The sequence below is a fragment of the Vombatus ursinus genome, unplaced genomic scaffold, assembly GCF_900497805.2.
Source record: "Vombatus ursinus unplaced genomic scaffold, bare-nosed wombat genome assembly UNPS02014779.1, whole genome shotgun sequence".
NCBI lineage: Eukaryota > Metazoa > Chordata > Mammalia > Diprotodontia > Vombatidae > Vombatus > Vombatus ursinus.
Window position 1 is genome coordinate 13,863,872 of NW_020954557.1, and position 26,832 is coordinate 13,890,703.

At 36.2% G+C, this 26,832-nt stretch overlaps 1 protein-coding gene across 1 annotated transcript in view; it reads right to left on the reverse strand.

The window, feature by feature from the left end:
• The window catches only part of CCDC150 (coiled-coil domain containing 150), a 113,444-nt gene that overhangs the window by 51,045 nt on the left and 35,567 nt on the right, over positions 1-26,832 (reverse strand). Inside the window, exons 11-15 of the mRNA XM_027866087.1 lie at positions 26,581-26,758; positions 25,506-25,574; positions 22,129-22,242; positions 19,079-19,162; positions 4,627-4,734 (exon numbers count right to left, since the gene is read on the reverse strand). Coding sequence (XP_027721888.1) covers positions 4,627-4,734; positions 19,079-19,162; positions 22,129-22,242; positions 25,506-25,574; positions 26,581-26,758 — 553 coding nt within the window. The remainder of the gene's footprint in view (positions 1-4,626; positions 4,735-19,078; positions 19,163-22,128; positions 22,243-25,505; positions 25,575-26,580; positions 26,759-26,832) is intronic.

The following is a 26,832-nucleotide window of genomic DNA, read 5'->3' on the forward strand; positions in this document are numbered from 1 at the left end:
ATCTATCTATCTATCTATCTATCTATCTATCTATCTATCTATCTATCATAATGATAATGATTAGCTTACAAAGTCTTATCTTCACAATTTGGCTTCAAGCTATCTTTTTCAAACTCTACATTTCAGCCAACTAACCTACTTGCTGTTTCCTGTACCTGGCACTGCATCTTCTCCCTCTATTTTTGCACAAGTCCCTCATATCTCCAATACTCTCTTCCCTCACTTTCACCTCTTCAAATTACTATTTTCCTTTCAGTTCCAGTTCAAGTGCTACTTTCTACATGAGACTTTTCCTAACCTTCCCAATTATTAGTGTTGCCCTCCATTACCTACAAAACTACTTTTTGTGTGTGTGTGTGTACATGTTCCTTTTAAAAAATATATTCATGGTCTTTTGTTTTTTTTTTGCATTAGTCACTTCCCATTAATTGCTTTCCCCTACCACCACAGAGCCCTTTCTTCTACCAAATAAATAGTCAAGCAAGACAAATCAAAACATTTACCATATCTGAAAAAATATGTCTCATCCCTTACCTGTCTAGTCCACGACCTCTTTGCTGAGAGGCAGGAGACATATTTTAATATTGGTATATTTTAAAATTAAAAATTTAAATCTGCAAAAACCTACCTTCTCTTCCTCACATTTCCCTCCCACCCCTAATTGAGAAAGAAAGAAAAACAGTAGTTTGTAGCCTCTGTTACAAAAATGTAGAATCAAGCAAAACAAGTTCTTGCATTGTCAGCATTCAAAAAATGTCTCAATTGGCACTGAGTTTTTCACCTATCATGAGAAGGGTAGCCTGTTCCATCACGAGTCCTCTGGAACAGTGGTTGGTCATTGTGCTGATCAGAGTTCCTAAGTCCTTCAAAGTTGTTTATTTTTATAATATTATTATTACTGTTCCCCCAAATTCTCAATTTACTATGCATAAGTTTATATGACTTCCCAGGTTTTTTTGGAAACCATCTCCTTTATAAATTTTTAATACCACAATAGTATCCCATCACATTTATATATCATCACTTATTCAGAAATTTCCTCAGTTGATGGGCACCCATTCATTTTCTAATTTTTTTGGCATTGCAAAAAGAGCTATCAATATTTTGGTACATTATTGAAGTTTGTTTTGCTTAGGACTGATCCCTCCCTTAATCTACCTTATTCTTGTTCCCCCCCTTTTCCCCACTTTCCTTGTTAAATGAAATTATTTCTGTCCTCATTGTGTGTGCGTATTCTTACCTCCTTTGATCAAATCAGATGAGAATGAAGTTCAAGTATTGCCCATCCCCTCTTCCTACTTTTTTTACTTCTTGTATCGACTTCCATATCCTGATTATGTAAAATAATTTTCCCTATCCTTCCTCTCCTTCTCCTCCCAGCAGTATATTACTCTTCTCCCTTTCCATTCTTCTTTTAAGGTCATCAAGATATAACAAAACCACTCACAGGCCCTCTGTCTAATTAGACTTCCTCTATAATCCTTGATGATGAATAAAGCTATGAAGGAATTTATTGAATTATCTCCCTATAGGGAGATAGAATGTAAACAGTTTATCTTTCTTTAGCCCTTATGATTGTTTACTCATGTTTACCATTTTATGTTTCTCATGATTATTATGTATGTATTATGTATGTACTTCAAAGTTTCTATGTAACTCTGGTCTTTTTTTTAATCAGGAATACTTGGAATTCCTCTATTTCATTAAAGGTCTATTTGTCCTCCCATAACAATATATTTGGTTTTGCTAGGTAAATTATACTTGTTTGTAAGCCTATATCCTTTGCCTTCTGGAATATCATATTCCAAACTTTCCATTCCTCTGTAGTATGACTACTAAATCACGTGTGAGCCTTATGACTGCTTCTTGGTACTTTCTGGCTGCTTGAAGTAACTTTTCTTTGACCTGGAAGCTCTGAATTCTAACTATAATGTACCTAGGAGTTTTCATCTGGGGGTTCCTTTGGGAGGTAACCGGTAGATCTTTCTATTTCCACTTTGCCCTCTGGTTCTAAAAGACTTGGGAAGTTTTCATTTAAGATTTCATGAAATATAATGTCTAGACTCTTTCTTATAGTCATGGCTTTCAGGTAGTGCAATGGTTTTTAAATTTTTGCTCTTTGATCTATTTTCTAGATTAGGTGTTTTTACTATAAGATACCCCACATTTTCTTTTATTTTTCCAGTGTTTTGATTTTGTTTTAATATTTCTTGTTGTCTCATAGAGTCAATGGCTTCTTTTTGGTCCATTCTAATTTTCAAGGAGTTTGTTGCTTGGCAAGTTTTTGTGCCCCTTATGTACCTTTCCAATTCTTTTTTCCATACCTCTCATTTCTTTTTTAAATTTTTTCTTTAGTGCTCTCATTTCATTTATAAAGAGCATCCTAACTCTTTTTTATATGCTTGCTTTGTCTCTTCCAGGAATTCTGGTTGAACCTGTGTCCAAACTATATTTTTCTTTGAGGCTTTACTTATAGTATTTTGGAATCTTCTTCTAGGTGTGTGTCTTGAGGGCCCTGTAGTCATAATAGTTTTTTATGGGGGGATTAATTTTTGTTGTTTGCTCATTCTTCCAACCTACTTCTTGACCTCAGATTTTGTCAGGGCTGGGCTCTGTGAACTACTAGAGAGAATGTTTGGGCTGGTCTTGCTGCTGCTTTCTTGGGGTATTGAGTGTTGTGTTATTCCAGGGATGATCCCAGGGAGGGCTCAGGCTGAGGATTTGCAAGTTTTTAGTGTTCCCAAAATGGTCTGATTCAGGGAAAAGTCTGATTTGTGCCTTGATGCACAAATCTGCAAGTTCCTGAATTGGGTTCATGTCTGAGTCAAGGCCTGTAAACTTGTCCCATTTCCACTAGACTACTACAGGATTCAGCCAGTGTTAACCACCTGAAAAGTTCTGCTGTTTCATAGTAATAAAACTGCATGCTCTACTTTGGCCTGGGATTCCTGCTGCTAAAGATTTCAGAATGAACTGGAAACTGGAACTAAGACCTTGTTCTGTCCCAGGAGTCTGAACCACATAGATTCTATTTGTTTTTGAATCTGCTCATTGCTCAATACACAGGTTCGGGCCTGTGACCTCACCATGGAATGATACCCCTAGGTTCAGGTCCTCTCCTCAGTAAGTTCTGGATTTGTGACCTGAAGTAGGTAGTAACAGACAGAGCTGCCAGTTCACACCTATTTCTGAGCCCTATACTAGTTTAAGCTTACCTGTGCTTGACTTGGGATCTCATCTTGTCTTGGTACACTGCTTCGCCCTGTGTTGTAATGAAGTCATTACAAATCATTGCAGAACTCCTATTTATTTCTCTATACTGACACAATATAGAAAAATGACTGATTTTTTTTTCCTTGTCTTCCTAATCAAGACTTAGTCTGGTGCATTTTTAATATGTTTGGAGGAGTTGTGGCAGCAAACTCAGCCGTACTTTCTGCTATTATGTAATCTTGGATCTGCCTCGTTCATATATATATATATATATATATATATATATATATATATATATATATTCTTTCTTTACATATTTGGTAGCTTATTATCTATGTATATATTTCCCTGCAGTAGAATGTAAACTCCTTAAGGGCAAGGACTTTTATTTTTATATGCAAGCACTTTATGCCTGGCACACAAGTCAAATGCTTGTTGAATTAAACAAATCTGTGACTTAGGGAGTACAAGTATTATTATTATTTCCATTTTACAGATGAGGAAATTGAGATCTAAAGAAATGATTTATCCAAAGTCACACAGCTAAAGGTGTCAGAACAAGAACTTTAGTTCAATTTTTTTTCCCTGTATATTGAAATATCTCATTAGTACTTTTGTGATCACTGAAGACTGTCATTTGCTTTAGGCTGAAACCCATTACTCATGGTGTTTTTCCACTAAATATTTAAAAAATCTTGACCATGTTATCCTTGTGTTAATTTTTTCTTTCTTGTAGAGAAAAACAATATATGACCTAGTATGAAACAGTCCTTTGTTAATGGGGCTCTGTATTTTTCTCTGTCTAGGGTCAATGTATTGACAAAGAAAATGTCTAAGTCAAATAAGCTTTAAGTTTTTCTTCTTTTGAGGGTCCAACCAAGCTGCTATATGACTTAACCAAAAGAACATATTTGTATTGGGGCAGCTAGGTGGCACAGTGGATAGAGCAATGGCCCTGGAGTCAGAAGGACCCGAGTTCAAATCCTGCCTCAGACACATAATACTCGCTAGCTGTGTGACTCTGGGCAAGTCACTTAACCCCAATTGCTTCACAAAAAAAGGATATATTTGTATTAATGGCTATTTGTATTTTAATTTAAGAACAAAGACTATTGAGATTAAACTTCCAACATGCATGACTCCCAAAGTCATGACCTTTCTACATGTTGGTATATTTAATAGGTTTGCAAAAAAAAAATCAGTGTACTTATTTTTATACCTCCTTTAGTTGAGCTTCTGTGTTTTGTAGGTTTATCTTATTTTCAGTGAGTTCTGAGTTTGCCTATAACAAAAAAAATTTTTTGAATGGCATTAGGTGCTAGTACATTGATTTCACTGGAAGTGTGTGAGATCAGTCTGTTAAGAGATAATTATACTATAGCAACTACCTGACTTTCCAAGCACTAATCATACCTGAGCATATTTTGTCTCCAGGGCTTTATTCAACTTGCGTAGTTTGTCATTCTCTGAACGGGCATCAGCAAGAGAGTTTATTTTTTTTTGCAGCTGTTTAACTTTTGTCTAGAGGGAAATAGAAAAAAAAAGTATCATAAACATCATGAACCCTCAACTTCTACCAAAAAAAGAGGTTGAAAAGAAAGAGAAAGAAGTTGAAAGTGAGAAATCAAGCTGAAGGTGCTGGGAACATATGGAGAATCCTTGATATTTTCACAAAATTGATGTATTTTTATAATACATGAAAATAACTTAGGTTTTTATAGTTTGTCATAAGTTTAACTTGATGCAACTTACATATTCACATTTTAAAATGAGATTTTTATAGGACATTTCTCTACTTCAACAGACTTGTGTAAGTAATATTTTGGAAATCTAGAGTAAGTGATTATAAATGCCAATGTCCAAAAAATAGACAGACAGAAACAGGGTTACTTATTTTACCTCATAATATACAGGTATAAAATTTCTGAGTAGTCTTTAAGTCTTTTTTGCCTATTTTGTTCCTTGAGTTCAAATCACATTTTCCTTTATTTCTGGTTTCACACTGAAGTCACCTAATATCAAGGTATATTGTTGACTTGATTTAGAAGATCTTATTGAGTTCTTCATATAACTTATTTACTATCCTCTGTAATGGACACTTGTACATAAGCTATAATTATTTTTATGGTGGTCTGTATGCTTTTGGTCATCATGACCTTTAAAAGTTGAGATAACAAAATAATTATGCCATAAAATTATTTTCTTATTGCCTTTGGGAACATTATGGAACCAATTCTATCAACTTCTTTACTTATCTCCCCAAAAGAGCTGACAGTTCATCTTCCATTTAGTTGTGAAATGTTTGACATCTTTGGATTTTATTTATAGTAAAATGTCAATAATTATATAGATCAATTCTGCCAGTAGTATGTCAATATGATAGTCTTTGCTCTGATAGAGGCAACATGTTGAAACAGTTATATTAATTACCTGTGGACAGTCTTTAAAAGTGTGATACTTGGTACTTCCTTTTCTGCTTCTATGCTATTATGGAAGCAGAAGGGAGCCTTAAAAGATTGAGGTCAATTTTGCATTTTTGTTCTATTTCACAGCTCCATGTGGCTAAAAAAATAATTACTACCTAGTGGCCAACCATGCTTATACTTGAGTCGGCTTACTTTCAAATAGGCTAGTTCTTTGACAAAAAGGCTAAACCCAATGCCTTTCAAGCTTAGCAGGTCCTGCCAGAGCTTGTGTCCCATTGGTATAGCCTGTAAGAAGCCCAGGCTTAATGCCACAATAAAGCATCAGAGCTGAACTTTAGTCAAGTGACTACTTTATCTGAGAAGAGAAATGGAAGATGTCTGTAGCAAATAATACAACATCACAAAAATGATTACATTTTTAGAGATAGGAAGTAATTGGTTGAAGATGTAACATGTTTGTGTGCAGTCAGAATATTGGACTATTATCTGGTTAGACAAATACAAAAATAACCAATTAAGCATTTATTAAGCATGTCCCAGATACCAGGCATTGTGCTAGGCAATAAGGATACAAACAATCTCTATTCTTGAGGAATTTGCATATTCTAACAGATTAGAAAAAAGGATCAAGAAGAGATGGTGTCACTAAAGCACCAAGCTGACCCAAGCTTACCAATTCCTAAAAATGAGAAATTGATAAAGTAGAGATATTTCCTTTTACTAGTATTTTCCCCTAGAAACTGATGCTAAACGTCTAGCACTTACATCCATCCTCTGTCTTTGAATATCCCAAAAGGACAGGTCCATGGCCCCCATTTCCAGAACAATTCAGAAATTAACAGCTTGTTTTGTGCTTGATGCACAAATTTCCAAATGGAAATCCAGATCTGGAGAGATTAAACCAATGAGGTAAGTTAAAAAAAAACTTTTACTAAATATAAACTTGGTTGTTGTCCTTCATTCTCAAAGAGGATCAAAACGGCATCACTATGTTAGAGTCAAGTTACACTGTGTCTGACTGTGGCTGATCAGACCAACAATGAGCTTGGAAAGCTCTACCACAGGTCAGGCACAAATAGTCCATGTGAACATTTGGGGTGGATTCTCTACATATGCACATCTCGAGTTTATTTTGAGCTACTTCAATTCTGCTTTGCTCATAGAGCACAGCATCTTCTCTAATGAGGGCACGCCATGCTGAGTGGTCCTGTGACAGTGTCTCCTATGTCACACAATTAATTCCAATGTTCTTAAGAGAGACCTTGAGAGTATCCTTGTGTCACTTTTTCTGACCACCATGTGAGCACTTGCCCTATGTGAGTTCTCCATAAAATAGTCTTTTTGGCAAGCATATGTTTGGCATTCGAACAACATGTCTATCCCATCAGAGTTGTACTCTCTTAAGCAGAGGTTGAATGCTTGGCAGTTTAGTTCAGAAAGGATCTCAGTGTCTGCTATCTTATCCTGCCAGGTGATCTTCAGAACCTTCCTAAGACAATTCAAATGGAAGTGATTCAGTTTCCTGGCATGGTGCTCCAGGTTGCACAGGCATACAGCAATGAGGTCAGCACAACAGATCTGCAGGCCTTCAATTTGGTAGTCAGTCCATAAGAATTCTCTCCCACACTTTCCTCCAGAGTCTCCCATACACTGAGCTAGCTCTAGCAATGGGTGTGTCAACCTCATTATCAATGTATACATCCCTGGAAAGTATACTGCCAAGGTAAGAGAACTTATTCACAGTATTCAAAATTTCTCCATATGCTGTAACTGAAGGTTTCACATATGGAAGGTATGGTGCTGGCTGACGGAGCACCTGTGTTTTCTTGGTGTTAATTGTTGGGCCAAAATTAGCACAAGCAGCAGAGAATTGATCCATACTTTGTTGCATCTCAGCTTCAGAGGCTGCATTGAGTACATAATCACCCACAAACAAAGAATCATGCACCAACACTCTCTCCACTTTAATCTTGGCTTTTAGCCTTTTCAAGTTGTAAAATTTACCATCAGTAAGGTAGCTGACTGACCTTGATGCTGTGCTTGTCCTCACTGAAGGCATTTGACAACATGGCTAAAACACCATGCTAAAAAGCATGGGAGCAAGCACACAGCCTTGTTTCACTCCATTCATGACTGGAAAAACATGAGAGCATCATCTACTAACCAGAACCCGGGCAAGCATGCCATTGTAAAATTGACATACCATACTGATAAACTTCTCCAGACAAACAAATTTAGACACAATTTTCCATAAGCCCTCACAAATGACAGTATCAAAGGCCTTGGTCAGATCTACAAACATTGTGTGCAGACCTCTGTTCTGCTCCTGGCATTTCTCTTGGAGTTGTCAGGCAGAAAACACAATCTTGACTGTTCCTCAGCCCTTTCTGAAGTCACACTGGCTTCATCTGATCATCTTCCAGGTGAAGGATCAACTTATTAAGGAGTTCTCTGGAAAGAATCTTGCCAGAAATGACTAAGAGAGAGACCTCCTTGTGATTTTCACGGGACAATCTATTTCTTTTTTTACCTTTATAGAGATAGACAACGGAGGTGTCCTTGAACTCCTGGGTGATAACTTCCTCTTACCATATAAACTGGAAAATTTCAGTCAACTTTTGTATGAGCAATGGACCCTCACACACATCTTGTAAATCTCAGCTAGAATAGAATTAGCACCAGATACTTCGTCACATGAAAGGAGCCTAATGGCATTCAAAAACTGTTCTTCAGTTGGAAATTCAGCTAGGGAGGGATTGACTTCAATCTGAGGTAAACGGTCAGTGGCTTCAGCATTGATTGATGATGATCTGTTGAGAATGCTATGGAAATGTTCAGCCCATCTCTCCAGGATCATGTCCTCATCACTAATCAGTGTGGCTCCATCAGCACTGATTAGTTGAGATGCACCATAGATCTTTGGCCCATAAATAGCCTTCAGGGCATCACAAAAGTGCTTTGAATTGTTACTATCAGCATAAAACTAATTTCATCTGCCTCCTTAACTGAGTCAAGAATCCCACATTTCTCTAAGCTTTGCTTGTACTTTACTTTTGATGGAGTTAAATGCTACCTTCTTAGGGATGGATGAACTATCCTGCTAGTAAACCCTGCAGAGTTCTTGTTTTTCATTTAGCAGCTTCTGAATTTCCCCATCATTTTCATCAAACCAGTCTTGATGTTTGCAAGTGTTCTGACCCAGAAGAGCAAATGCAGTGCTGTACACCAAATCTCTGAAAGCTGCCCACTCCTTTTCTGCTCCACTGTTGCCAACTGTGTGTTGCCTCAACTTTCCTTCCAAGTTAGCGACAAACTGTTCCCACTGAGAGAAGGGTTCTAACCTGTTGACATTAATTCTTCTGGTGGTCATTTTGCCTTGGGGCCATCAGTTTTGTTGAATGAGAACATTCAGCTTGGAGAGGATATGTCTATGATCAATCTAGCACTCTGTACCACACATTGCCTTTGTTACTCTGACATCCTGTCTGTCTCTTCTCCTTATAATCTATTAAATACCAATGTTTGCTGCAAAGGTGCATCTACAAAGTTTTATTGTGTTTAGGTAAACAGAAGACAGTGTCGGTGATGAGAAGGTCAGGAGATGCAAAAGTTTTCAGTAGTAAGTGACCATTGCTGTTGCTGTTTCCAACTCCATTCCTCCCAAGGACTCCCTGCCATGTCTGGTAGTCTGAGCCTATTCTAGCATTAAAGTCACCCAGAATTATAAGCTTGTCCTTTTTTGGCACATTGATGATAAAGGTCTCCAGGTCTTCATAAAATTTTTATTTGACTTCATCAGGGTTTGTCATGGTGGGAGCATGGGCACTGATGATGGTGCATGGCATTTTTCCTGCAAGTGGCAATCTCATTGTCATGAGCATGTCATTCACTCCTTTTGTTAGGCATACAAGTTTGTTGACTAGATTACTTTTGATTGCAAAACCTATACCAACTTCACAGCACTCCTCTTCACTGTGGTTATCCCAGAAAAAACATGTATCCTGCTCCGACTTCAGTAAGCTGGCCTTCATGTATCAGCCTTGTTTCACTCAGGGCTGCTATTTGGATGTGATACCTGCTGAGTTCTCTCACAACAAGAGCTGTTCGTTTTTCACGTCTACTGGATTTTGTGTTGTCTATAAATGTGTGCACATCCCATGTACCGATGGTGAGTGGAATCATCTTTGCAGAAGTTTTTGTACATTTTTTCTGTGTTTCGACCACAGGGTGGGATCCCCACCTGTCATGGTAATCAGGCCAGTACTGTATAAACAGATAATTTTTAGGGCACCTTTTCAAGCCCCTTCCTCACACCAGGAGGTGAGCAATGCAATGCTTAAAAGGTTGCTCAAACACCCAGAAGGCTGGCAAATCACACTGCTATCTCCAGTGAGAAGATGACCCTATGGTCTGGGCTGCCTGTGTACAGGGTTGTGACTACAAATCCCAGGATATCCATACCTGCTGCTTCATCACTTGCCTGTCACCACAGGACTTTGAGATAGGTAAAAATGGTAAAATGGTGTGGGTGATGTCTTCTGATTTGTGTGTAAATTGGATTTAAGTGAGGCAGAATTGCACAGTCACTGGCCTCACTCTCTCTTCCAGAGTCATCACAGTCCAGTGGCAGAACAGAGTCAAGATGACCGGTGATGGCTTGAGATGCAGTGGATGTCCTTGGTGTCTTTGATGTCTAACCAAGCTCTAAGCTCTCCACTGAGCCTTCTTCAGCTGACTTCACGGCCATTGGAACAAATCGTTCTCATTCACCCATTCCACCAGGGGAATTCACCCATTCACGTGCTTGGGGTAGACATCCCCCTAACTCACCAACGGTTTTGAAACCCCTTGGTTACCCTCAATCTGGTTTAGCCCACCTGCCAAAACAGTTTACTGGGTGTGGCCTCTGTGCATGTTACGGTTTCTGAGAGCAACAGGTGAGAGGTGGATCAGGTGGACACAAAAGGTGGAAAGTAGCCCTGAAAAGGGCTGGGCAGCCCTCACACCAGAGGTAGTAGTTTTCACTGAACCTAGCCTACACCCCACTAAACATAAACAAACACTAAGCAAAGATATACAAACATTCAACAAGGATATATAGGTGCAGCTCTACAGAGCCCAGCTAGGGAGTGGTAGTGGCCATTGGGAAGAATGGCTAGATCTGACTAAATATACTGAAATCTGTGATCTCACTGATTTAGGAGTTCTCTCCAATGATTCAGATTGCAGCCCATCAATGACCATCAGGTCAATATATCAACAAAAGCCTGACAGGAAAAAACAATTTGTCAAATCGAGAGAGCTACCCTCCCTTCATAATACTGGTTAATATAAATTTCCTCCAAAAGCAGACTTTAACGCATATAGCCTTAACCTGTTTTACACCTAAAGATTATGCTTGAACATTAAATCATAGATACAATGTAGCCTAATCAGCCCTTAAAGGTCTAAGACCTGGGCAAAACAAATAAGACATAGCCTTCTTTCCACATATTCCTCCTCCTTGTCCTCACTGGAAATTTCAACTACCCTGCCCTGTATCACTGTGCTGTCTGCTATTGTCTACAAATCATTTACTGTTCTAGCCTTCTTCACTACCAGGACCCAATTAGATAAGCTTTGCTGTTACATACCAATATATGGCCAAGACCTTGGCCACATCCTAAGCTTGCACTGGGACTGTGAGAAAGGAAGTGTAGAGTGAAGTGACCCTGTGATTGTCAGGACTTGATGATGAGATGTGGAAATCATTATTATCAATCCTCTTGGTTCTATCATCAACTTATTTCCTGGGCTGTGACAGAGAGGGATAGAAGGGCAAAGTGACTGTTGACATATATTCCCTGGGATCAGCAACCTCCTTCATGACCAGAACATTTACAATGACACATATTTGTCCCTTTCTCTTATCAAATGAGTAAACTAATCAAGTGATACTTTTCCTATCTCATGTCTAATAAATCCTACCTCTTATGTATTAATACCTGTAATTCAGAGTAAAGAGATCCTGAGGCCATCTTTTATCATCAGCAAGACAAGTAGAACCCCCACATTTCAACTCTTGCCACCTCAGTCCCTGATGTCAAATGTGAAAAAGTGGTAGTGGCCATTGGGAAGAATGGCTAGATCTGACGAAATATACTGAAATCTGTGATCTCACTGATTTAGGAGTTCTCTCCAATGATTCAGATTGCAGCCCATCAATGACTACCTATCCCATGTGTTTTTTGTTCATAGTGTCTCAAAACTTCAACATAGCTGATATGCTAGAGGTCTTTCTTGCTTTCTCCTGAAACATGAGGGTAACAGTGTATGGTTTCACTTGTCACTCTTGCTCTCATCACATGTCCAACTCATCCACTCTTCCTATCACATAATTATTTTATAATTGATAGATGGATTTGTCCAAATCTGAAACATCAAAATCTCTAGCTAATACTATGTTACTATGCCATCTTGCAGTTAAATTAATTTTTCCTTTATGAATTCAGAGAATGTGGCATTAGGAGCATATACATTTACATATTTGTTTGTCTGTGGTTCCTCTCAGAATAAAGTAATTTCTTTGTTATCTTTATTTTGTGAATTTTTGTTTTTGCTTTGTCTGATACCATGATTACAACTCTTACTTATTTTGGATACACCAGAAGCATGTAAATTTTGTTCCAGCATCTCATTTTTATTCTGTGGATGTCTTTACTTTTTTAGGTAAGTTTCTTGAAAGCAAGAGATTATAGGGTATTGTTTTCTTATTCAATCTGTCATTTTCATTTTATTGGATTGTTTAATCCATTTACATATAAAGCTATGAGTTAGGTTTATATATTTCCTCTAATTTTCTCTAATTATTCTAATTAAGGCAATCTATTCTCTCTTCCTCTCACTCTCAAGTCCCACCTCCTTGTTTGTCTTTTCCCCTAGTTTTTAAGTTTTGCTTAACTTATTCATTCCTTTTTTTGTCTTTTATTTAGTTATCTGCTTCTCCCTTTTTTCTTTCAGCTAAGCAGTTAATTAAAATCTTTACTCTCTTGCCTACTTCAACTTCTTTTGTTAGTTTTTTTTTTCATTTTCAGTACCTTCTTCTAACAATCCATTATCCTCATTCTCATTCTCTTCCTTTCCTTAATTTTCTTTCCCTTCTGTTTACTATCAACTTTTATTCTTCTGTCATGGTAGTTAAATTTATTTATTTCCTTCTTTAGTGTTTGTGTTCTTCAATGAGACTAAGTCCCACCAGTGAATTGAAATTTAACCCTTTCTTTCCCCTCATTTCAATCCCTCCTTTTACCAGTTCACCTATTCTATGATAGACCCTTTTCTTGAAAGATTATAGGTGTTCTTTTCCCTTCACTATTTACCAATGACATGCTAAGGATATAGCATTCATTCCTCTCAATCTTCTCTTTCCCCTTCCCCTTTCATGAACTGTTCTATTTTGTTGTTTAGTCCCACAAAAAACAGATTCAACTACAAGAGAGGGCAATTGGTCAAGATGTTTATTAGTCTATAGTGTTTCAGGCCTGTTTTTGCACCCTTATTTTTCCTATTTATGTTCCCCTTTCATCTTTAACCCTTTGGGTACTTTTAGAAAGAAATCTCTAATTGGTACCTCTGTTGTTACTTGTGTTGTGTTTTTAACTCTATAGATGTCTTTCTCTTTCTGTTTTTTTTTTCCTTTTAATAGTTTCTAGAGGTGTGGGGCATTGCCCAATTGGAACTGGCCAGTTGGGTCCCCAGTGGGGCAGCTACTACTTCTCACAGATTGTTGTTTGTCCTTTGTTTTCCATGAGGACCAATGACATCAGGAAAGTCAGGTGATGTCTTGACTTGCAACTGAATTGGATTTAAGTGAGGCAGGGCTGAGGGTCTTCCCCTCCCAAATTGATTTTTTTTTTTGACTAGGCAAAAGAGATCATTCTTTGCTTCATTTCTTAACCTAGCCTTAATCATTGAATGGGCATTGCCTCAGACAAACTGAGACCTGGGAGAGATTTTAACTTAAAAAGGCCAAGGTTTCCCACTGCATCCGGGGCCATCTCCAGTTGTCCTGACCTGTATCTTGCCACTGGACCCAGATGGCTCTAGAGGAGAGAGTGAAGCTGATGACTTTGTACAGCCCTGCCTCACTTAAATCCAATTCACTTGCAAGTCAAGACAGCACCCTCCTCATGTCATTGGTCCTTTTCAAAAACGAAGGACAAAGAACAAACAAGAGATGGGTTAATTTACTTTGTTAATTGTTTCCTTGGTAGCTGTATTTGTTCACCTTTTTGTGATTTGTTGTCTGGGGCACTTACAAATTGAATAATTTCCTCGTCTTTTTTTTTTTGTAGGAATTCTTCAAATGCTTCTCTTTTATTGAACATCCATTGTTTTTAATTCATGATAAAGTACACTTCTACAGGTTATGTAATGTTGGGTTGCATCAAGCTCTTTTGCATTTTGGAATATGTTATTCCATTACATTCTGCAGGTTTTGGTGAATGCAGAATAGTCTTGTGCTATTTAAATTCCCTTCCCTTTACATTTGAATGTCTGGTTGTTAAATTGTTAAATTTAATCAATATATGCCTTGAAGTTTTAAGCATGAGTTGTTTGGTTTTTTTTTTTTTCTGGAGATAGATAGTCTATGGATTCTTTTGATTGACACTTGTTTTCTCTATAGTTCTAGAGTTTTCTTGTTTTACTTCTTGCATTGTGATGTTATTTTTGACTTGTCATGTTATGTGAAGACTATGATCCTCATGTTGTCTCCACACATCTTGTCTTTGAGTTCAATGTGTTTGTCTTATTTAGAGAACATGTTTGTTTGTTTTTTTTAACAATGCAAATTGTTTCTCTCCTTCCAAATTGTCCTTCACTTAAGTACATTCGTATTACCAATCAGGTTTTCTTTCTTTCACTTCTCTGGAAAAACTCACCACCCTAGATTCAAGTATTTCTACTTTGCTATTATTTTTGCTATGCAGGCCTTAAGTTCTTCCATCTGTTCCCTTTTAAAATTCTGCTTTAAAGATTCTTATTTCTTTCTTGAATCATCTGGTAATATCCTGCTATGATTCCATGTTTTTTGGGAATCCACATGGGCCCTCTGCCCAATCAGGTATTGATTCAATTTTCTTTGTTTTGCAATTCTTATTTAGAGATGTTTGGGTTTGTTATAGGTGTTTTTAATATATTTCCTGTTGGTTTATCTGATTGAGTTCTAGTTTATAACTGATTTGTTTTTCTCCCAATATTTTTGGTAATTTTAGTCTTTTTTCCTGATATTTTCCTATTGCTCATTTTCTGATTCTTTCCCCTTTGACTGTGAATTCCTCCAGTGGCTAGAACAAATAGCTAGCTCAGCTCACATTGGGAAAATCACCTTTAAAAAAAAAAAACAGTCTTAGTCCCTGCCTAAAGAGACTTTTGGGGAAGCACCAAAACTGACCCCTGTTGGATGCCAGTCCCCTTTCCTTCAGGCTAGGTGCAGCCCCACATGCATGCCTGCATCCTATTCCAGTTTCCTCTTTTCTTTAGTTCCTTGGTTGAGCACTGCTCCAAGGAGCTACCGCCCCAGGCAGAGCTCACTTCCACTTTCCTATACCTCTTCCTCTTCCATAAGAGAATGGGCAGAGTTGAGGTCTGCTACTAGTTGTCACTGAATGGTGGGGTGAGTGTAGAGGCGATAGTAGCAGCAAGAAAACTGCTGAATGGATCCCAGAGCACAAGTTGGTGGGATAGGTTGTGCCATACTCCCAGAGAGTGGGGGCTAGTGAAGGAAGATAGGGCAAGTGAGCCTTCTGGGGATTAGCCTTCTCTGATATTAATCAGGTCATTACACTGTTAGGCTTCTTAGTGTTTTAGCCTACTGAGAAAGCTACAATTGCTTTATCTTGTGTGCGTAATTCCCTAATTTGGGAGTTTTGAAAGCTTGTGAGGGCTGGACAAAATATCTAGTCCTTCATCCAGAAGTGGAAGAAAGTTTTTTTTTTAAATAGGTAAGGAGTGTTCCAGTACCTCATACTTGATGATCTTGTGCTGACTGGATCAAGCTGCATAATATTACAAAGCAACTACAAGATTCTCTGTAATTCATAGCATGCACAGTTACTCCATAGCTACCAAAGGGATCTAACTAACAATTGACACAGAAAAACCAAAATGGATTAGGAATGCCAGTTGTCTAGGCAATGATATGGAGCTGGACAAACAGCCCATTAATCTTCCAGTATATAAATATCTTAGGCACTGCCAATGGATGATGAGCTAGACACAGAATAGATGAGGAGGAAGAGAATGGAATCAATTGAATTGGGGAAACTATGTAGTGTTTTCAACAATCAGAAGCTTTTTAATGACATAAATGCTATTCTTTAAACATCATTATTCTTCTGTTGATGCTATATGACTACAGATCATGACGAACCACAATTTTAGAAAAGCAAAATTGCCAATGGCACAAAGGCAAACTTGACTATTCTTTCACAATGTATTGTTTTTGTGGGCTCTAAAGTGGGAAAAAAAAACCCAACAGCTAACTCTATTAGACCATGGGCAGTAAACAATTTTTAGTTTACCTAATTTTTCAAAATGTCTTTCTCATGGTTTATAAACAAATAATGCCCTGTATCATTGTGGAAATACAAAAAGCCTATAGTAATATAAATAGTCTTTCTCTAAATTATCTTTTTCCTCAATTCAGATTGTAAATTTGAATTAAACTCATTTACTGTATAATGGAAGTCAGAGCAATAGCTACTGATATAACTGTGGATATGAAAAGCATATTCTTAAACTCTGATAATTTCAAACTGCTATTTTTTCCCTTCACCTAACACTTTACTTGAACCCCTAAAACAATTCTGTGCCAAATTCTATATTATTCATTTTCAATTCAATACTAAAAGGTTTATTTTATAATATGTGTAGTATTCCAATTAAAACAGCACTCAAAATTAATGTTTTTTTAAGGATTCTATATATGGATTTTCCTTTAATATTTCCTCCAATTAGCCAGTTATGTCTTATATTTAAGACAGTTTGTTTCCCAAAGTTCTGAGTATCCTCAACCCACATTTCTTGACAGTGGTAAAATCAAAAAATTTAAAAATTACTCACATTCTAATGACTACCTTATGTCATTTTAGTATTCCAAAATTTTTCTTTTACAAATATGCCTGGATAACAAGCAGCATGTATTTTATTTTAAATTAATGGATGGATTAATAGATCTATATTCTAGATGAGATAACTTATTTGTAAAATAGCTTATCTTTAAAGCCACTCACTTATTTTTTTAATTTTTAAAAAATTATTGGGGCAGCTAGGTGGCGCAGTGGATACAGTCAGGAGGACCTGAGTTCAAATCTGGCCTCAGACCAAACACTTGACACTTACTAGCTGTGTGACCCTGTGCAAGTCACTTAACCCCAATTGCCTAAAAAAAAAATTATTTAGAATTTTATTTTTTCCCAGTTACATGTAAAAACAATTTTTAACATTCATTTTTAAAATTTTGAGTTCCAAATTCTCTCCCTCCTTCCTTTCATTGAAAAAGCAAGGAATTTGATATAGGTTATACACATCTTATCATGCAAAATATATTTTCATATTGGTCATGTTGTAAAAGAAAATATAAATCAAAAAAAACCTAAGAAAAATAAAGTAAAAGAAAGGATGCTTCGATCTGTATTCAGACTCCATCAGTTCTTTCTCTGGGGATGGACAGCATTTTTCATCATGAGTTTTTCAGAGTTGTCTTGGATCACTGTATTGCTGAGAACAGCCAGATCATTCACAGTTTTGATCATCTTACAATATTGCTGTTCCTGTGTACGATGTTCTCCTGGTTCTAGTCATTTCACTTTGCATCAGTTCATGTAAGTTTTTCCAGGCTTTTCTGAGAGGATCCTGCTCATCATTCTTATACCACAATAGTATTCTATCCCAATCATATACCACAACTTGTTCAGCCATTCCCCAATTGATGTGTATCCCTTCAACTTCCAATTCTGTGCCACCAGAAAAGAGCTTCTACAGATATTTTTGTACATGTAGGTCCTTTTCAATTTGTTTTTTATCTCTTTTGGGATACAGAACTAGTAGTTTTGCTGGATAAAAGGATACATGCATGGTTTTATAGCTCTTTGGGCATAGTTAGTTCCAAGTTGCTCTATGTAATGGCTGAATCAGTCAGTTCACAACCTCACCAACACTGCATTAATATCTCAATTTTCTCACATCCCCTCCAAAATTTGTCATGTTCCTTTTCTGTCATATTAGCCAATCTGATAGGTGTGAGGTGATACCTCAGAATAAAATTACCCACCTTAAAGAGTGGTTATGAGGAAATAATTTTGTAAATCTTAAAATGCTGTATAAGTGTGAGCTATTATCATTATTCTTCCCCTTTACTTGCCTATTTCTGTTAAGGGTTCCATTATCCTTCTAGTCACCAAGCTTCACAACTTAGATGCTCTTGACTATTCACTCTCAATAATTCTAGGCCAATCAATTGCCAAGACTTATCAAGGCTTCCTTTACGATATCTCTGGTATCTATTCTCCTCCATCATATCACAACCACTCTAGTTTAGATCCTCATCACCTCCCTCAGAATTTTATAATAACCTAATTGGTCTCCCTAACTCCAAAACATCTTCCATATAACTGCCAAATTGATATTCCTAAGCTACAGATCTGACTATGTCAGTTCTCTTTTCTTCTTTTTTGTTTCAGTTTTTTCTTTTCGTTCTTTTTTTTTCCCCAGTTCTCTTCTCAGGAAACTTTCAGTTCTCTTTTCAAGAATGCCTCTGGTGTTTGAAGTCCTTCTTAATCTGGCTACAATTTATCTTTTCAGGATAATTATATATTACTCATCCTCATATACTCCATGTTCCATTCAAATTTGTCCACCTAGGTTTCCCTGTACAAGGCATTCCATTGCTTACCTCCATAAATGCTCTTCTTCTTTAGCTTTGATTCTTGGAATCATTAGCTCCTTTCAAGACTCAGTACAATTCCCTATCCTTCAAAAGGCCTTTCCTAATTCCCCCAGTTGTTGGTGTCTCTTTTCCTTCAACCTGCTATATGAAGGTATACACCATATACAACAGCAGGATGTAATTTCTTAAGGGCAAGGTTGCTTTTGTTTTTATATTTGTATTCTTAGCACCAGCACAATGTCTAGTATATAAGAAACCTAATAAATTCTTGTTGAATAAGTAAATTAATGCCAAGTCCATTCCCTCCATACTAGATTACAATTCCCAGGGCTATTTTTATTAGGAAAAATAATATATTAAATTTTTAAAAAATCAAACAAAGAACAAGAAGCTCTCTATATTTTCTGTGAAAATTATTGAAAAACTGCAAATATCTACAGCTGGATTTAATTAGCTTGTATATAGAGAAAAAATACTTATGGAAACAACCAAAGTTTGACGAATCTTGTACCTGGAGCTTCCCTTTCTCATAGGCCAGTTTATTCTTACTATCAGTAATTTTTCCCAGGACCTTCTCCACCTGCTGCTGGGTATGCTGGTAAAATAAGCAAAGACATGTATATCTAAGGCTAGAAAGTTGAAACTACATATTCATAGTTTAAAGAATACAAAAAGGGACACCTACATGCAAAAAAAGAGAAATCCGTTATCATCCCTATAATGATAAAACCAAAAGCTGGCTAAAGTGTTTACTGCTGCCTCTTAGTTTCCCCTAAATCACCATCCACAAGGGAGTATACTCTGCATCCAAAAAGGTTACTAGAGGAGGTAGTGCTGAGAGTCATAAATGTACTGTTTCCTGGACACATCAATTTCATCTTCATAGTAGACACCAAATTCAGAGGTTTGTTCACTAGTTTTATTAGTGTTGGAAGTGGTATTTGCATATAATTCACAAAGCATCATAAAACATTGCTATACTGCAGGTCTGAGATCACAAGGACATGAGTATCATGCCAGCTTGCACTGATATTAGAGACACTTTGACTTCTAAAATGAGAGAAAAATTAAAGAAATCTTTTAAGATAAGGAAGTTATGATGGAAACTTAAATTAAAATTTTTACAACTTCATCAGAATACCCCAAATAGGACACTGGTCTGGGAAACAAAACTACTAGAGTATTTTAGAATATAAATATCTTATTTTATTTGTTTTAAAATTAACAATACATTTTGACACTACAGACCCTACTCTAAAACACCTGAAACACTCCATAAAATACACTCTCTGAAAAGAGTAAAGCAAAACTACATAATAAAGTGAATGCTATTGAGAGTGTATGCCATTTTTTCCACATAGAAGAATTTGTAGTACAAAGAAATAAAAGCTGGTTTTGTAGTGAGAGGACCTTATTACATTCTATCCTGGCTCTGATTTTCTATTCCATGATTTTGGGCAAGTCGCCTCTCTGGTCTTAATTTTTTTGGTCTGTAAAATGAAAGGATTACACTAGATTGCCTTTAAGGTCCCTTCTAGCTCTGAATTTGTGATAGTTTGATCCATTTTTGTAGTTTACCAACTGATAATACAAGAAGGTGTAATTTAACTTTATACCTTGGTATCAATGCTGTCTGTTGTATTTGACCAGTTTTGTTGACTTATAATTTCATTTTCTTTACTTACATTGTTGTGGTCACTAGGTATATAATCCCTCAGTCTCTGTTCTCTTCATTTTCTATATTATTTTATGTAATAACAATTATTTCAAGAAGTAAAAACAATAAAATTGTCTCTTTTCTGGCCAGAAGATAGATACAATACAATACAAATACAGGAGACTCTGACAGTGACAATGGCCTCGCTATTTCTTGCACAAGAAATTTTATCTCCTGATTTCATGCATTTTCACTGGCTATGCTCCATGCCTAGAATGTCCTTCCTTATCTCTACCCCTTCACTTCCCTCAACTACTTCAAGTCTCAGTTAAAATCTCAAATCTTCAAGAAGCCTTTCCCAGTATCCCTCAGTGCTAGTGCCTTTCCTCTAAGATTATCTCCAAGTTTGTTGTTTTTCAGCCGTGTCTGAATTTTCATGATCCCATTTGGGGTTTTCTTGGCAAAGACATGACAGAACACAAAAAAATATACAATATCCCCAATCTACCAATCTAGTAAATTTGTCAGAAAAAGAAATAAAGACTAGTTTGGCATGACCTGTTTTGATTAAACTGTGATGGCTCTTTGGAATCACTGAATCCTTTTTTATCCCTTTGAGAACACATTCTGTAATTTTCCCAAGAAGAGAAAAGTCATGCTCATTGGTCTGGAGTTTGTAGGTTCTGTTTGAAAATTTGGACACTTGCCCTTATCTAATCTTAAAGCATCTTTATCATTTTGCCCTTATCTAATCTTAAAGCATCTTTATCATTCGCCACAATTTTTCAAGGATTATTGGCAGTTGTTCAACAATTATGTCTGTCAGGTCTTTTGGAACCTAAGGATTTAAATCATTTGGGCCAGATAACTTGAAGTCATCAAGTGCAGTGAATTACTCTCTTACTGTCTCTCTCCCCATTGATCTTGGGTCTGAACTGGCTGCCACCTATTTTTGTTCCACTTCTTCCAGCATGAAGATCACTTTTCTTGGCTAATTAAACAGAAGACTCCTTATATCTGAAGTCAAAGCAGGTTGTGACAAAGTTTAAAATAGCTTAACTGTTTCACAAAAGACTTACAATTCTTTTAAAAAACTTGCCTTTGCTATAAAAATAAAAATATTTTCAGACACTGAACTAGTCACAAAAGAAAGTACTACTTTAGTAGCCTTAGAAAACCACACTTCAAACCTAGTATTTGACAAAACTTGAGCATATGTCACAAAAGACTAAGTGGAGGAGATTTACTCTACCATGTATTTTATGCTAAAAAGTATTTTATATAATTTTTTATTGAAACTCCTACTGGCATTTCTCCTTCTTCCTTTTCTCAGAGGTCTATCCTATATGACATTCAATATTTTAATACAAAAAAGAGGAAAAAATCAACAAAAGATCAACACATAGAGAAATCTGAAAACATGTTCAATGTTCCACACTTGTCTACTTCTCATTTCTGCAAAAGAGTAGGGTAGGAGTGTTTTCTCATATCTCTCCTTTGGGGACTGCTAATAAAGTTTAATTGTTATCAAACCTTTGTAGATTTAACATTTCTGCTTCTAACATTTAGATGGGGGAAAATTACATAAAGAAAAAATAACTTCATTCAAAACTGTGGAAAGTGGAGAGAGAGAGGAAAAAAATACCCAAGTAAATACAATAGAAATAATTTTTTTCCAGATTGTGGATTATCTATTATCATTACCTTCTTTCATTGATTCAGATAATTGATAGTTGCCTATAGAACTAACCTAAATCTTAATTTCTATGTTTCAATTATTTTTATATTATGAGGAACCTCTGTTGTATTTAGCTTACTTACTAACTTACAGTAAAAGCAGAAAAAAACCACTGTATACAGCACGTCTAGTAATTACGAGATTACACTAGTCTTTTAATACTTACCTCATGGTTTTCAGAGATGACTTTTTGGTGTTCCATTGTTGTCATCCTATTCATCAACTGCCTATTCTCCTTCTCTAAGGCCTGTAGGGTACCAATTAAGGCACTCATTTCCTGCTTTAAAAACAAAAGGGGAACAAAAGTCATTCCAGAGCTAAGAATACTATCTCCTTTTTCTTATTCCAACTCTTAGTGAAAATGGAAGTCATTTAATGTACTTAATCACTTAACTGTAATACTGAAGGTCTGAAGAGCCAATCTGGAGAGTCACAGCAAAGTGTGTTACAAATAGTAAGCACTTAGTTTATATTTGTTCAAGTTAAATTTAAGTATAACTGTAGTATATGTCCAAATTATAGAAAGTAACAGATTTATGGAAATTATAACTGGAGTATCACTTGTCAGAGTTTATTTATCTTGGATTGTTTCATCATGCAAATTAAGGATAGAACTCCGTGAATGGCACCGACTCTGGGTTATGGTCTATTGATACTTATGGACAAGTACAGTATAGGAACTATGAACAGAACAGCAATTCACTTGTGGCTTCCTTTGGCTCCACTGTCTCATAGGGCAGCATTCCAGGTGGTAGCTGGGAGAAGAAGTAGGATATGCTTTTTAGCTAAAGGCAGAGAGACACAGCCTAGGTTTACACAGGGTTTTCAGACAAAGAGTCTGCTGTGGTCAAGTGGCAGGTGGGCTAAGAAGGTCAGGGAACATGGACCAGTAGCAATGAGTTTTTTTTTAAAGCCAATTTATAAAAATTAACCCGGAAGGCCTATTCAGAATAAAGAAGGTGCAACTATAATTCTGCATCAGTAAGCTTGCCAGAGAGTTTTAGCAGTTAGTTTAAAACTAGAACTTCTTGTAGTTTATAAGCATACCAGAGATGTGTGACGGAAGAAAGGTTTAGGAGAGTGAGGCCATGTTCTCCTCTGGCTATTCAGTTTTCAGAACAGTCTATGACAATTTAATGGATGTCTTGTACACCAAGCAGGTGGTTAATAAATGCCTTCTGACTGAATGAAAATTGGTCAAGGTAAAGTTCTTTGAAAATATGTTATGTTGGTAAAACCAAACTTTAAAAGTTTTTAGCTTAACCTCTGTTAAGGAACCCCATAGGCACAACCATAATTCTATGCTGATACCTATAGTATATTCACAGAGGCAGTCTTTGATGCTACTACATCTACCATTTAGCATTCTATCTTCTAGTACCAAAAAAGAGTTGGCAGTGGTTAGAAAGAAGTTCATAGTTAATAATAGTCACCATCTTAAATTTTGATAGCTTAATTGGGATTGTATAGAGGTTGGCAAAATTTTGTCACAAGCTTCAGAGGCAGGAGCTTCTCTTCTCAAACTAGATACTTGAAAGTGAGAAAACCATGTCAGAGAGAGTGAGAATATGCTTATCTAAATTTAATAAACTCTGAGGTACCATTTCATACTCACATAAATAAAAAATAACTAAAAGTGACAAAACTCATCAATGTCAGGATTGTGAACAAATGGATATACTTTTTTACTCTTAATGGAATTATAAATTGGTAGATTCTTTTTGGGAGGCAATCTATCAGGAGACAACAAAACACAAAAATACTTTTTGACCTAATAATCATATTTTAGGAACATATTTTTAAAGTGATGTTATCAATGAAAAAAATTATTTGTTAAAATGTATACGGCAGCAGTAATTGTAATTGCAAAGAACTGGAAGCAATCCAAGGTGGTGAATGGTTGAAAAAACTGTGTGATACCAATTTAGTAGAATTCTCCAATACCATTAAAAAGAAGCATGACAAAAATTTTAGAAAAACTTATAAGAAGTAATTGAATTAAAGGAAGCAGAACTGTAGTATATATACAAATTATAATAAGACAAAAATAAAAATATATAGATATACAGAGATGAATTAACATAGAAAAATAACAGGAGAGTATGCCGAGGGAGTAATTAATAACTTGCTATGAACATACCGCATATAACATTGATTTTTAAATATAATAAATATATGGTTTTGTAGTTTAAAATTAAATGGATAATTTTATATATATGTACATATACATAAATATGTAATACATATACATACATACACATATGTCGATAGATAAGTAGATAAAGATAAATAGTCATCCAGAAGAAAAATTCCAAGTCCAGTGGTAACTGGGTCCCAACCTGGTTCACAAATCATTAGTGTTTTTGACTGCTACTACACATTGCTGACTTATATTGGGCTTCAATCCTCTTAAATCCCAAGATTTTTTTTAGATAAAATGCTGTTTAATCATATCTTTCTACATCTTGTACTTGTGAGGTTGAATTTTTGTGTATCAGATTTTAATTTATTCCTCTTGAATTACATCTTGTTAGATTCAGCCCAATACTTTTTCTGTGTCAAGATTTTTTGGGATCCCGACTCAGGGAACTTGATGAATCCTAATCCCTGTTCTTACAACAGAACTTCAACAATGTTATAAGGATGCTAGGTAGCTACCTGATTAGAAGCCAGATCATATCTACAAGGCAGGATCTATCTATAGTTGATCTTTACTGGGCTAGCTTCACCTTTTAGGTCATAAGTTGACAGCCCTATAATAGAAGGCAGATAGGAAGACGGAGATTGTTAATCTTATCTCCATTCATAAATTTGGAAGCCGGCTACATTTTAAGTATGTGTGTGTGTGTATGTATGTATATATATACATGCTCTTGTGTGTGTGTGTTTCTAGTCAGAGGTTTGCCTAAGTTGCCTAATATAAGACTCAAAAAAAGGTATCTTTATGAATAAATGACAGGTGCAAAAATGTACAGATGGTAAACTAATACTGTCTCCCACAAAAAAATAACTGGGTGTTGTTAGTTCTGACTTTTACATGTCCCGTAAGGTCCATTCTGGTAGAAGGGATAGAACTGTTGGTTAAGTTCCCCATACTTGGTTCAGAAGCAATGATGTGACCTTGTGTTTTTTTAAATATATATATGTATATATATATACACACATGTACACACATATACATACACATATATGTATACACATACACAATATGTATATATGTATACACACACACACACACACACACACACACACCCCTTTAGTTTCTGCAGTTAGCCAATCTCATGTTTCCATTTTTCTTCATGACTTAGGGCAAATAACTTCACCTCTTTGAACCTCAGTTTCCCCATCTGTAAAATGAGGGGGTTGGTGGAGTGTTTGGCTTCTGAGGTTCTTTCATGCTCTACATCTATGGTCTTATACAGTTGCCTCCAGCTCTAAACCTATAATTTTACGATCATAACTCTTCAAAGATAAGAGCATTCAGTGGACACCAACATGTAAGGAAAATAACAATCATTGATAAATAATAAGGATCAATAATACCTTGTTTTTCTTTAATTCCATTTCAAGTTTGCTTTTTTCTTGTGTTATGTCACTCTCTGTTTTCTTTAACTGTCCAAGAAAAATAGAAGAAATTGATCATTTTTAAAGATGCTGACAAGCTATTAGAAACAACCTATACATCAAATTATTCCTATACTGCAGAAAGAGGCCAAGAAGAGAACTTCTGAGGCAGAGCAGGTTTCACAAACCAGCCATGAAGTTAGAAACACACACCTGTGTATCAGATTACACGGGTTTCTTCCTAACTTCTTTGACTTCTTCACCATACCTCAGGAAGGTCATTATTGCGAAAACCTCATCATCTTGCAAGATCTCATCAGTTTTGGTATACTAACTTATCACTGCCCTTTATCCCTCTGATTGGAGGATGGAACAATGTGCTCCAAAACCTCCCTTTAAGGAGGGAGCTCAGGTCAGTATTTTCTCACTTCTCAGCTGGCTATACTACTCTGGGACTTCTCCACTTTGCCCCTCCACTAGGTACCTTCCTTCTCTGCCTCACCTTTCCTGGTTTTTCAGTCTTTTCTGTGTTGTCTTCCCCCATTAGATTATAAACTCTTTAAGGGCAGTGTCCATATTTCTTTTTTTCATTTGTATACCCCACACTTTGCACAGTGTCTGGCATATACTAGATGCTTAATAAATGTTTATTTACTATTGACTTGACAAATTTGGAAGATAATAGCAGTTCTCCCTTAATCTCCACTGCCCTATCCACTTTAGGGGTAATTATTTTTTTAAATCAGTTGTTTTAACTAACATACAGCATAGGATGTATGAACCGTTGTTAACATTGATCATTTTTGCATATGGATCAACAAACTGATCAATCAATATTTATATGCCTAGCCATTTTCTAGGTGCTGACAACACAAATAAATGAAACATATATGGATATCTGCAAATATTTCTCAAATTCAAATTTCTTCAAGTTTATTTTACTAAAAACAATTAGTACAATGAACCAGTCAGTCGAACTGTATTTAGTAACTTGCTTTTTTCATGTAATTTTAAAAGAAAAATGTCACCATTAAAAGATATAATCTGCTTCTACCTCTTTGTGTAGATTCTCTCTTCCCTCCATCAGAGATTTTCTTTCTTTTAGTGCTACTTCTAGTTCGCCTCGCAGTCTAACAATAGTATACTCTTGTAGCTCTTTTTGCGTTGCTGTTTTCTTTTCTATTTCCTTTGCTTTTTGTCTACATTTGCTGTGTTCAAGGTGTAAGGCATCACTACCGGGGTATAACAAGTCAACACGGAACAAGCTGGTGAGATTTCTGCTTTCACAAAAATGTTAAATGCCAGA